Source organism: Stegodyphus dumicola, chromosome 5 (genome assembly GCF_044657685.1).
Source record: "Stegodyphus dumicola isolate Sdum_Otavi_A_Nest chromosome 5, ASM4465768v1".
In the NCBI taxonomy this organism is placed as follows: Eukaryota; Metazoa; Arthropoda; class Arachnida; order Araneae; family Eresidae; genus Stegodyphus; species Stegodyphus dumicola.
In genome coordinates, this window is record NC_140772.1 from 223,900,911 (window position 1) to 223,915,141 (window position 14,231).

At 33.8% G+C, this 14,231-nt stretch overlaps 1 protein-coding gene across 3 annotated transcripts in view; it reads left to right on the top strand.

Annotated features, from left to right (window-relative positions):
* The window catches only part of LOC118185417 (josephin-1-like), a 35,832-nt gene that overhangs the window by 912 nt on the left and 20,689 nt on the right, over positions 1-14,231 (top strand). For all 3 annotated transcript variants that reach the window (XM_035355251.2, XM_035355249.2, XM_035355250.2), the window contains exon 2: positions 8,592-8,815. In XM_035355251.2, coding sequence (XP_035211142.1) covers positions 8,616-8,815 — 200 coding nt within the window. In that variant the 5' untranslated portion in view covers positions 8,592-8,615. The remainder of the gene's footprint in view (positions 1-8,591; positions 8,816-14,231) is intronic.

Consider the following 14,231-nt stretch of genomic DNA (forward strand, 5'->3'; position numbering starts at 1 on the left):
ACTAAATTTGTATGCTTATTCTATAAGTAATTATTAAAAAAAATAATGAAAGAATATTGTGTAGTAATACTTTTCTCTGTATGATGTAATATAAAATTTAGGGTACTGTTCTGTTATCATATGCAGATCCAGAAATGTATGTATGCATGCATGGGTGTATGTGTTCATGTATGCTTGCATATATGTAAGCACAAATGTATGTGTTTGTATACATATACACATATATGCACATACATACACACGTGCATACATACATACATTTCTGAATCTGGTTCCTGTGATAGAACACTACCAAATTTAGGTTTGCTCTATTTGTGCGTTCTGTCACTCATACCCAACCATAGCCAAGTATTTAAGATCACTAAACATTGTAGTTTGACCTAGATTTGAGCCTCATGACTAGGTTGACGAGGTGGGTGTTTCTGTATCTTTCCCCATAACATGAATACAAGCCATTTTTTCGTAGAAAGCTATTTACAAAGGCAAGCCTTCTCTTGAGAAGATAGCCCATGTATGCTTTGATGTATCAGATAATCTAACCTAACCTACTGTCATTCTCTGAACTTAAGGTATGCTTTTGTTTTTCTTTTACATGCAATTCTTGAAACCATGTGGCATATTAATTGCCACTGAGGACTTTCCTTGAATTCCGGTATACTAGTAGCTTGCCAATAGATCTCTATACTTTCTTCTTACAACTATGTGCTTAATGTTTAAAGAAAAAAATTTATTGGAACGGTTGATTGTAAGAGTGACTAAATAATTAGCAAAGAAAAGTGAAGCTTACATTTTCAATAGCCATATAATTCGTTGGTTGATCTTTGGATTATGGTAACTTGATGATTTTTTGGCAAAAATTTGGCAACCAACTCTGCTACAGCAACCCCCTATTTTTTTTTTCGCCACCATTTTGTCTTCACGAAGTAAAGACATGTTTCTTTTCTTTTTATTTACTGAACACTTTTTCCAACAATCTACTAGCCGAATTACACTTATGCTAGAAATTTTATGTAACAAAACTGCTTAATCATGACAAATATTAACTGCAAAATTGGGAAAAAGTGCACAATAGCAAACTCCTTGCGCATTTTTCAGAATAGCACATACACATAAACCATTTACACGTCGACTTATTTTTACATTTATTTTTTATTTTTAAAAAAACATCCCAGAATTGCACAAAAATTGCATTGCACACACTCTTAACTTTATCCATCTACACTGCTATTTTCTCATAAATTACAAAAATTTGTACGAAAATGCAAAAAAATTCTGTGAATCTTTAAACTCGGTAAAAAGCACATATATGAAATTACCTGATCGCGAAAAAGTATATACCCTTCCCAAGGATGAACATTTCCACGTATAAAATAAATAAAATATCCAAAAACGTTTACCTCTACATTATCTATTATATTATAAACGTCACCAACGAATTCATACCGCAAACATTACAAATGGTTACAAATACTTAGTGTCAAATATTTAAATTATTTCCATGCACGTTTACTTCAACTGAAACGTATACCAAATTCCTACAAACGTAAAATTCACAAAATAACTATCATTTAATTAAAATATCACTAAACCATGTACACGTCGACTTATTTTTACTTAAAAAAACATCCCAGAATTGCACAAAAATGGCATTGCGCACACTCTTCACTATATCAATGTACACTGCTTTTTTCTCATAAATTAGAAAAATTTCATGAAAATGCATGAAAATACTCAACATATTCTACTCAGACGTATTCCAAAATACTACAAACATATAACTTACAAAATCATGATCATTAAATTAAAATATAATTAAATTAAAAAACACTACTTAAAATATAAATAAGCTCATACATTAAATTAATAAAAATTAGATTACAATCCTAATTACTTTAAACTAAATCATTGCTAATAACAATTTTCCAATAATATCATATTAATTTATTTACTCCTTACATTTAGAACAATGCATGAAAATAATATCCTCAAATGATTAAAAATACTAACTTACCAAATCTTCAGAATCTTCATTACGTTGCATGCACACTTCCACTATTTCACACAACACACAATGAAGTTTAATACAAAACAATATAGTACTACAGTTTTCCAAATTCTCCCCCTTTTCCGATTAAAGAACTCTAATTCGTCCATTAATGTCACATGACTTATCTCATGATCTCTCATTTCCCTCACACAAAATAATGCGTAATCGGAACTAAGTACTTCTCACATTATTACCAAAGTCCTAGGTAGTAACCTTTATCGCCTCCAAAATGTCGCCAAACTACCAGTTACCATATTCCAAAGATCAGCCAATTTATTTATTGTCTGTATAACATGGTTCAGCTTTTGCAAAGAAATATCATAGATTAAGAGAAAAATTATCACTGATTGTAGTAATTATCTTAAAAAATTATTGTAGGGGATTGAAAATATACCTATCGTGTGGTATAGAGGTTAGGGTATCCAGCTAGCAATGGGAAACAGTGTCATAACTAGGGCGACAAGGGGGGAATCTGCCTCCAGGTGCAGCATCCAGGAGCCACCAGATTGATATTCCCCATTGTATTTTGGCAAACAGGCCAAGAAAACGCTAGCTGCACCTCTGAATGGGAAATTCATTTTTCACATTTTCCACTTTGGAAAAGCTTAATAATCTGGATAGTGGCAAACTCAAATATGATGTATAACTTATGACCACGTGAATTTGATCAGTTGAGTCTGACTTCCTATTTCCACTCATTCTTAACATGTGAGGAGTTAGGCATTCTTTTCATGCATGCCCTTGTGATGAACATATCCAGCTAGCAGTTGAAAGTTCTGTCATTTGATTTCTAGTAAAAGGGAGAACTTTTCTGTACACTTGTGGCCATGAACTAAATTGTAAGGGATGATAATTTGTGACCACTCTGATTTTGTTGATTTAATCACACCTTTCTCCCCGTTTGCGTTTTTAAGTATGTCAGAGTTGTAAGGAATTAAGATCATGTATCTGATGTGTCTCATTCCCCATGTGTAGTGTGTAATATTTAGCATTGAAATAGAACAACTGAAATCTTTAACATGTAAGTTAGCAACTGAAGTCACTAATATCTAGATCAATATCTAGTATCTAAAAAAAGTGTTTTCCATTTTTAAAAATATTAATAAATAAAATCTGAAAGGTTTCAGATTTTTAATTATGTCCAAAGGGGTGTTTTTTTAATGTTTTGTGTCTTACCTTTATTTATTGAATATCATGTTCTATGGACTCAAACCATAAAATTCAGTTCAACAGTAATATCGCAAAGTAATTTTAAAATGAGCATATCTTTAGAATTTCCAATACAGAGTATCGGGCGCTGGAGATAAAAATGTTTCCCCTCCCTCCCCGTACAGTATTGCCATTGCTCGCTTTGAAATCGTTTAGTTTGTTAATCAAACTTAGTTTAGTTTGTTAATCAAGTTTGTTTAAAATCTGAAATCGATAATAAAACAAATTACAAATTCAAATTAGAGCTTGCCCGTGCCCATATTCTATGGAAGATTACGTTTTCAAATTTTGATGGCCGTAGGTACTGTTGTTTTATCACAACGCGAGAAACATACCTACATTCATGCAGATTCTTCATTATTTAATTTCCTAAAATATAACACAGGACGATAATTTGAAAAGTGAGACAACACTTAGTGACGATGCTTTGTGAATCGACACAAAATGCCGAAACGAAATTAGTCTTTCTACACAAATTGCCCCTTTGGGCTAAAAAAAAATTTATGAATTGTGAAATTAAAACATGAATCATTAAATGAATGCAAAATGCCAAAATGGCAATATTTTGTTGATTTAAAACTATACTACTTGCCTTTCTGTTAACTAATTGATGATCAAGGGATTGTAATCATAATGTAAGACTTCAGTTATTACTACTGAGCATTTTTAAAACTATTTGCTGACACGTCCTCTCAGATCTTGCAATGTCCTGCATGTATCAGATTTTATTTTAAAATGTTTCCAAAATTCTAATGATGGTCTTGTTGCTGCAACAATTTCTCTGCATTTCAGTGTGTGCAAAATTCCAATATTCGCTAGTTGATGCCTGAATGTACAGTTAAAGGAAGACTTTATCATTTATTAAACATTATTTGATATGAATATGATTAATAGTAATAGCTGAAACAAATTAATAAGCTGCTTCAAATCAGAAAATTAAGAAAGAACAACTTGCTATCTTAACTGAACTTAAGTTCCTTGCAATCTAATGCTATCTATCTTCCCTGTTGTTGTGCCAACAAAAGAAATCCATTTGTAAGGAACATCCTACTCCAAATAAGTATGTCTTGAGATTTCTCTTATTACGTAGATCAAATAGCAAAATGCTACCCCACTTCTGGGCAACTTCAATCAATGTTAAGCCACAGTGTGATTCCCTAGCACCTAGTAGGTGTTTTAAAGTGATGTAAATGAATCTCAGTTAATCAGAAGAAAATTTGCTTTTATTGCGTACCTTTGTTTTCTTGAGTATTATGTTTTCCATTCTTGGACACTCGATTCTTTTTTCGCTATTGGTCTAGATGTTGGATGCTCAAATTTTGACTTTGTATGTATATATACACTGCTGGCCATTCAAAATGCAAGACAAAGAAGAAGAAATATCCAAAGCCAAATTTACTTCAGAGATTACATATAGTGTCAATGTTAATTGATTTGAAATAGAGCCTTCTTTTAGATGAGGAAGACAAGAAGATCAGTAATGAGTGTTGCCTTCATGTTTTTTAATAACTTTTGCTCTATGCTAGCTTATTGAGTGAAAGAGGCTTTAGATGTATTGTTAGGGAATGGCCCATGCTGCCTCCACACATTGCCAAAGTTCATCTGGTGTACCCACGGTTGTCGAATGCCAGGCAAGGCATTCTCCAGTTACTGTCCAGATATGTTCGATGGGCAATAGATCTGGCAAACAGGCAGGCCTGGTTAACAATGTAATTTGGTGGGCTAAGAAGATAGCTTGGACATGCATTGCGTGCAACATGTGGCTGTCCATTGTCCTGTTGAAATTGTGGCTGCAGGCAAGCCTTGAAGGTAAGGAAGAACAAGCTGCCGAACTTCTGAGATAATGTTGGCTGGTAAGTGTATTAATAATGTATACTAGGGGTTACAGGAATGGAATCCAACACTACCTCACACCATAACACCGATCAGTATGACTGCGATTATGCAGTGTCAGAACCAGTATGACTTTGCATAACACAACAGTCAAGCAGCCTCTCTCTACTATGTCTCTAATCTAACCATTGTGGTACTGCAGGCAGAAGTATGAATCATCCAAAAACACGTCAAGCCATTTGTACGAGGCGTATTCGGAAACTAAGTACCGTTTTGAAAAAAAAAAATAGTAAAACAATTTTTTCGAATCCAATTTTATTTTTACATGAAAATACATGTCTTAAACTATTTTTCAACATAGTTTCCGCCAATGATCAAACACTTGTCATAGCGGGTGACCAGTTTTTGTATACCATCGTCAAAGAAACTTCCCGCCAGTTTCGATAACCACGACTCCACACTTTTCGGTGAATGAGTGTGTCTCCACTCCATCGATTGTTGTTTCGATTCTGGTGTGAAATGACACACCCCAGTTTCATCACCTGTCACAATTTAGTTTAAAAAGTTTTCTCCCTCATCACTGTACCGCGTGAGAAATGTCAGGGCACTACCAAGTCGCTTTGTTTTGTGAACATCAGTGAGCATTTTTGGAACCCATCGGAAACACAGTTTGCGATAATTCGAGCGGTCAGACACAATTTCGAACAAAACAGTACGTGAAATTTGTGGAAATGCCTCTGAAAGAGTTGTCATTGTGAAGCGTCTGTTCTCATGAATTGCTTCATCAACTTTCCTTACCAAATCATCGGTGACAACAGAAGGCTGACCACTCCGAGCCTCGGCGTGGACATTTGTTCGACCTGCATTAAACATTCTTACCCACTTTCTCACCATTTCATCACTTATCGCGTATTCACCGTAAACCTGTGTCACTTGACGATAAATTTCGGCCGGTTTAACATTCCTCGCGTTCAAAAATTTAATCACGGCACGAATCTCACAGTCAGCGGGAGAACTAATTGTCTTAAACATTTTGAATGTGCACAGCAAACTGAAAACACAACATAGAGCAACCAAAATGGCGACAATTGAAAGTCAGTGAACAAGAAAGACTAGTGCGCATGCGCGGGACGCCTACCACGGCGCGGCGACGGCGCTAGAATGAAACGGTACTTAGTTTCCGAATACGCTACGTATGTCTATCTCTGTTGTTAAGTGCGCCATTGCAAATGTAAGCAGCTATGGTTTAAAGGTAAGGGGAAGCAATGGATGCCTAGCAGATAGTCCATTGTACTGTAAAGGATATTGAATTGTTAGTGCAGACACCAGTTATTTTGTTATATACTGCATTTGTTGTGCTATGGATGTGGCAGTGCACTGCATCCATGCTATGTGCACCATATGCCTGTCTTCTGAGGGAGTGGTGCGAGAAGGTGGTTGCAATTGCTCTTGTCCACCAGTCATTTCCTCCTGCATCCACTGATTCCACATTTGCATGGCTGCTGCTTTGGTATGTCTGACATGATGACTAATTTCTTGGAAGGATAATCCGCAATCTCTGTATTCAATGATTCTACATCAGTTGAACTCAGAAACATGCTTGAATAATGTTTATTTTCTACGAGATATACTGAAGCTGCACACACAAAGCACATTATTCAAAATGGCAGTTTTTGTTCCCTTTATATATGGATTATAAGGGGCACTACAGTCATCTATGATGTGCTCTGAAATTGTAATCATTTGCATATTCCATTACAATATACAGTCAAAAGTCATTAATCCGGACTCGTCGGGACTTCGGCAATTCCGGATTATTGATTTTTCCAGAGATTATAGATCATCAGTTTAAATCTGGCAAGATGGCATGCAGAAATTATAAAATTAAAAATATGAAACCATAATTTATGAAATAAAGAACAATTATGATTTAAAGGGTATCAAAATTTACAAAAAAAAAAAAAAAAAAAAAAAAAAAAAGCTTAATATTTATTTGTTTACTTTATTAAACATTTCTTTCAATGTAAGTTGTTTAAGTTGCTTCATTTTTATGTGATAATACATTCTCTTTAATTCTATAAACAGACATAATTTCTTGTTCAGTTACAAAGTTCCGCTGTTCAAGTCCTACAATTGCTGTGTTGAGAATACCGACTAATTTGTCAATCGAAAAGTTTTTCGTTTTCAATAACCTCTGTCACTTTCTTCGTTATCGGAAGCGAATTTTAATGACGAGGAATTTGATTTAAATCATATCAAAGACGGAGTACATCGAGGTGAAATACCGCATTTAGTGAGGAATTATAAGCCAAATAAAATAAAAACATCTGCCCTGAAGATAAGGATAGTGCTGACAGATCAACTTCCAATTCATTGCGTGCCGTGGCGTCCCCCCCCCCCCACACACAGAGCAGCGTGAAATTGGTAAACAGATTTCGGAATGGTTAGATAAACAAAGGATATGCCTTTATCCATTTTTTTCAGCAATTCCTTTTGTTTGATGGACATCGAAACATACTTTCGCTTTGTAGATCCTTTGGGAGCTCCAGCATCAGAAATTCTATTTGCCATAATCGAAAGTCAAGCTTACTTTTATAAAATTGCTCTAACAGTCTGCAAAAAATAATAAGACGGATCCTATTCGAAGATTAAGGAACAACGCAATCTGCAACATTAACTGAAATAGATAATTAGATAATTTTAACTTATACCATCTGTTATATATTAAACGCACATGCGGAAACGTATCATGCGCACACGCATATGTGCAGCCATAAAGGTCTTATGCGCATGCGTCAATGCGATGCATGCTCAGATAGTTTGTAGCTTTGAGTTCCGAATTATGGGTGTCCGAATTAACGACTTTTGACTGTACATGATGCTGTTTGGATATTTCCTTCATGGTGTTGCATTTTAAATGGCCAGCAGTTTATATATGAATTTTTGTTTAAAATTATACATTTCCCAGTTGAGTTTGTAGGAGCAAGTTAAAATTAACCAATAAATGAAACCTTAATATGGGATTTAAAAACAAAAACAAAAATAAATATTAAGTGCCTGTGCAAATGTAAAGTCTAAATAGTGGTCACATATCTAAATAGAATAGCAGTTGCAGTTACTAGCAGGATCAGCCACTGTGTTTTAGAGTTATAATAAGTTCAGAATTTTGATTCTCATTCCTTGAAAAACAATTGAATTAGAATTATAATGTATTGAAAACTTTGGTTACTATTTCTTAAAAAGCACTTAAATTGTATACTACAATAGCCGTACTTTAAAAGTATGAATTAAGATAATATTTAATTTCTAAATATCTTATTCTGTTAATACTAATAATATGAAGTGCTTGCATATTTTATTAAAATGCTGCACGAATATTCTCCCTTGATAACAAGTGTCCATAAAAAGACTATTAAAAACATATTGTTTAACATATATAAATATAATAGTCTAATTAATAAGATTATTTGATGCTTTTAATATGTTTAATTTTATCCTTCAGTGTTTAGAATTAACATTTTCATCCATGCACAACTCCTGTTTGCATTTTGTGGAGAACTGGTTTGGTCGTGATAGAAAAACTATTTCAAAAAATAGTTCCAAAGATGAACACAATATTTACCATGAGAAACAAGTAAAGGAACTCTGTGCACTTCATGCATTAAATAATTTATTCCAGGACAAAAATGCTTTCAACAAGCAGATCTTGGATAACATTTGTCATAGGTATGAAATATTTTTCTTATAACACATTGAAATTTGTATTATTAATGTCTGGTTCTAATGAAAGTTTTCTGCCAAAAAACGTTCTTAATAAAGTTAGGAAAAAAATAAGCATGAAAGCAGTACCTTTAGTGCGGGTAGTAATCACACCCAAATCTATGATTTTCTGCCAGTGCTTCGTAGTTATTCAAAGCTTTCGGCCCAGAAACTTGGTGGCCACAAGATCAACCTCAATTTGGACATCCTGTGCAGAACGGATGATAGTACCAGTAAGATGTACCCACAGGTGTGAGAAAAGGTAGAAGTCTGAAGGAGCAATGTCAGGGCTATATGGTGTGGTAAAAGATCGCAATCGAATCGAACAGAGTCCCGTCAGGGAATGCAGACACATGTGGTCTTGCATTATCTTGATAGAACATTACTTTTTTGTGCTGGAACTCAGTTCGATGTTTTTCCTTGATAGCAGCATCAACACGGACTAGCATCTTACTGTACACCTTACTGTCGAGGGTATTACCTTTTTCAAGATAGTCTTTGTGGATAATATAATGGCAATCCCACCAGATACAGGTAAAGGGTGATCTTTTTGTTAGTCAAATTGTACTTTATGATGCTGCCAACAGACTCACCAAGTGCAAACCAACCCCATTTTCGGCCTGCATTGTTGAAGTAAATCCATTTTTCATCACAAGTGATGATCCGATCCATAATTTTGTCTTTGCATTAATATTTGAGCAGATTAGTGCAGGCTCGAATACATTTGTCCTTGTCTGCTTGAGTCAGTTCATGCGGTACCCAGCTATTGAACTTGTACGTCAAGTATATGTGATGCATAGGGCAACTAATGGACATGGCACTAATGTCTTAACTCCTTAGCAAGCTCTTGAGTGGCTGCATACTGATCTTTCACAAGTTCTCACAGGCAGGCCTCATCAACATCAGTAGGCCCACCAGAGCACTCTCCTTCTTGAGTGTCATATGCCTTGTTTTTGAACTTTTGGTACCAAACTTTCATAGTGTCATATGATACAACATTAGTACCTAAAGCTGTGCATATGATTTGGTGACATTCTGTAGCTGACTTTTGGAAACAGAACTGGAAATAAATGATGGCACTACTCCCTAGTAGCTTGATAGTTCTGTTTCAGACACCTTGTACTTAATGGTAACAATATTTTTTTACAAATTTCACAACACTGTTATCTAAAACAAGTCTCTTTCTTTCAAATGCCAAAAATCGTTTGACAAAATATGGTTAAACACACCAACGTGAGCTGTTTGCACAGACAAACAGACAATATTTACGGTTGTTGGTGGCGGGAAACTTTCGTTAAAACCCGATATTTTTATGTGTAAATTCTTGTGTTTGTGTAGTGAAATTTATGCTTGCAATATGTAAGAAAATTTAAATTATTTTTCATATCTTTGTACTGATTATTTTGTATGTAAAAAGAGAATTTTCTTTTTTTTTTTAATTGCTAAAATGTTAAGAAGGCAGTCGCAGGATTTTTAATAAGAAAAAACTTTTTATGGAAATTATTGACGTATATTTTTTATACCAAATGGATTCTGTTGCTTAATAATATAGGTGGTAGTATTTTTTTTTTTGGGGGGGGGGAAGTCTCCTCCCTTTACGTTTTATTAGAATTAATTGAAAATAATCAGTGTAGTAAATTATGAGATAATACCAAAAATCCACGCAAACTCGCAAAATGTAAGCATTCAGTTTATAGATTAATTTAGAAGTCAAACAACAAAATTCAGCGCTATATTCGTAAATTTCTCATGGCTAATTTTGATCGTTTTACCGAACCATCAAACTCAGCTGCCAAAGTGCAAATGTGCGAAATAAGATATGGTGGTAAGATAAGATAAGAATGGCTGGACAGGAATTAAGCTACTGGTGGCATCCATTGATGAAACAAGAAAACTAAAACATAATTTCCTTAAAGTCGATTAAGATCGATTGGAATTAGGATCGTTAACTAGAACAGAAAGATTGTTTTCAATGTGAAACGCCTCTAAAAAATCTAATTCACCAATGGAAGATGTTTTTTGAATAATATTGGCTGCAAAAAATGGAAAGTGCCAAACCAATATGGTACAAATAGAGGCAACAGGGGACTTCTGTGTTTCCTTTTTCCTAACATATGCCTCATGTTCTTTAACACGAAATTTTGAGGTTCTCTTAGTTTGACCAATGTAAATTAAACCACATTGGCTAGGAATCCTTTAAATACCTCAGGAATTCATATTCGGAATGGGATCCTTAAGTACTGAACTGGGAATTTTATTGATAGGAGAATAAACGACCTGAAAGTTAAATTTCTCCTAAAACAAGAGTGTGCCTTTTGGTGTGTTGAGATGAGATTTTTTTAACTGCTTGGTTAATAGTGTTTGGGGGAAAAACCCTGTCAATAGCAACTGCTTTTAAATAATTTAGTTCTTGGTCAAGAATCAATTTGGAGGAGCAAACTTGAAGTGCACAAAAAACAAAGGAATAAAATGAAGTTAATTTTCATTTAGTCGGGTGACATGATTTGAAGTGTGGTGGAAGACAGGCCAATTAAGGTTTACAGTAAACCATAGTACTGAAGTTGGATGTGTTACGTGTAACTAAAATGTTGGGAAACAGAAGAGAATTACGTGTCTCATGTTCAAAAGTGAACTGAATAGCAGGATCAACGAAATTCATTATTAAAAGAACTTCATTTAAATCATATTTATTTTAATCATATTATTGAGGTAAAAGTATCATCTACATAGTGGAACCATACTGGGAAGTTTAATGTTTTAAATAATTTTTATTCGTAATAATGCATGCAGATATCAGCCAGGATGGGACAAAGAGGGCTTCCCATGGCTAATCCATCAGTTTGTTTGTAATACTTTCTATGGAAAAAGGAAATGTGTCTGTTTCAAACAGAGTAAGGGAAATTAGTTCATCAATTTCGATGCAGGAGGACTGAAATTCGCAAAGTCTGGTTTCTAGACATCTTAATGCACCCTCCGCTGGAACATTGGTGAATAATGATTTTACATCAGAAGGAACCATGAGTAAATTTCTAGGAGAAATACTTTTAACTTTTTTTACAAACTTTATTGAATTTTTCATAGTGTAAATATTATTATCTAATAGAGTTGAAAATGTAGAAATTAAATATTTAGCTAACGGGTATGAGGCAGTGCCTAAATTTGATACATTAATGTGGAAAGGAATATCACTCTTATGAATTTTGGGAAGAGCTTATAATCTGGCACAATTCGCAACAGATGGGATAAGCGAAGTTTAAAGTTTGTTTTAAGTTGGTCGAAAGGATTTGTGAAGATTTATTTGCAGTTTTTATGTCCGAAAGTGAAGGGTATTCAGGGATCGGATTATATGGTCCTTCGTTTAAAAATGTTGTTCAAAAATTCTCACCAAATGTGTTACCTCAAGAACTATTTATTACTCGGAAATAACTATCTATATCTCTTTAGTTACTTATGACTCTACAATAATTAAATAATCCATTTACTCATACTTTCAAATGAGGAAAACAAAAGTTACACTAACTCTCTAAAAAAGAAGAACATAGAATATTGCCATTCTCTGAAAGTTACAAAACATAGATAATAATAATATGAATAAATAATGAATTAAAAAAAAAAACTTATAAAGAAAACGATTACATCTGCTAGAAGCTCGTGCAATATTACTCGGAAGCTGCAGTTAGAAAAAAATATAAACAAAAAATATTAGAGTCAAAAGATTATTCAAATGTAGTGACAAAATCTATGTAAGTATTCTTGTCCATGACGACTATCTGGCCACCTTTGTCGGCCTTTAAAATAATAATGTCTGGGTTAGAATGAACTTCATGCATTGTAGCTCTTTCTCTCACGTTTGGATTTGGTTTTAAAGGCTTACTGTTTAATTTCACATTATGGGCAATAAGATGCCTAATAATTTCTTTCTGTGTGTCTGAAACTTTACTGAATTTGAAAACTTTTTTGATAGGAGCCAAAATCTTTGGAATTGAGGGTTTTGAGGTTTGTGAGAACTTAAAATTATATTTCAGAATTCTCTCTTGTTCTTCTGATAAACTAACACTAGAAATATTAACTGTTGGCTTAATATTTACAATGGGAAGATTTTTTAAACAACTTAAATTAGAAGACGGTAAAAGAGGGTTTTGGAATTTAAATACAAGTGTGTTTTCATGATGGTTAACCACATTCTGGTTTCATCAATAGATCGCACCAGTAGCTTAACTTCTGTCTAGCCATTTTTTTCTTATCTCGCTCATTTGCACTTTGGCAGCTGAGGCTGATGATTCAGTAAAACCACCGAAACTAGTCTTAGAAAATTTGCAAATATAACACTAAATTTTTGTTGTTTGACTTCTGAATTTATCTTTGTTTGGCATGTTACTTTAAGCTAAATTCAGTTTATAGGTTTAGGAAACCACAATATGGAAAACAAAATATGAAAGAAGAGAGAAATACTTACCAAATCATTGACATCATAATAAAAGTAACAATGTGGGGTTTGCCATCAAATTGCAAGATTTTATTATTGTTAAACAACTGTTTTGCACATCCAGCTGCAACTATTTTAATGTGTGTAATAATATCATGGTCCTTTTTTTGCCCCCAAATACTATGTCATTGATCCAGACATGGACCAGGGCATAATACACAATACTGAATGCCACTACAAATTTGAGGGAAAAAATCCTTTCAAGAGACTGCTCTATTTTGTGACTATAGAAAAAATTTCACTATCGAAGACTGCATCTATTTGATAGCAGAATCACGGAATTCTGTTTCCCAAACAATTTTAGTAAATAGCTGGTATAATGTATGGCCATCTTCTCTGTTTATTGAAACTGAGAGTGGTGACAGTGAATTTTCTGCTTTTACGGTCAGTGCGGAAAAGGTTAAAGTAAGAGAATTGCTTCTGTATTCAAAAGAAAGAACAAATAAGGATGTTTTGGATGAAGAAGATACGGTTATATGAATGATGTCCAGATGAACCAACATTGGTGTATCAGATGACCGATGATGAAATTGTTGGCTCTGTTTTGAACTCGACACAGGAAAAAAAAAGAAAAAAAAAAGAAAAGATTCCAACATTGACACAGACAGTGAAATTATAGAAGTGAGAAAATATATTTTAATAAAAGTGTGGAATATGGGGGAAAATACTTAAAAATTTTAGAACAGAGCTTTGTCACAGAGCAAGTGATAATGACTATTACAATTTATAAAACACAAAACTTAATACTAAATGTTAACTTACTTAACTTTAATACTGAATGTTAATTTTGGTATTTCTGGTAATTTGGCTAAGATTCAATGGAATGATGAATCACCAGAAATAAGCTTCATAGAAAAATAATTTTCAGATTTGGAAATTAACTCAAGTTGGGTAAGT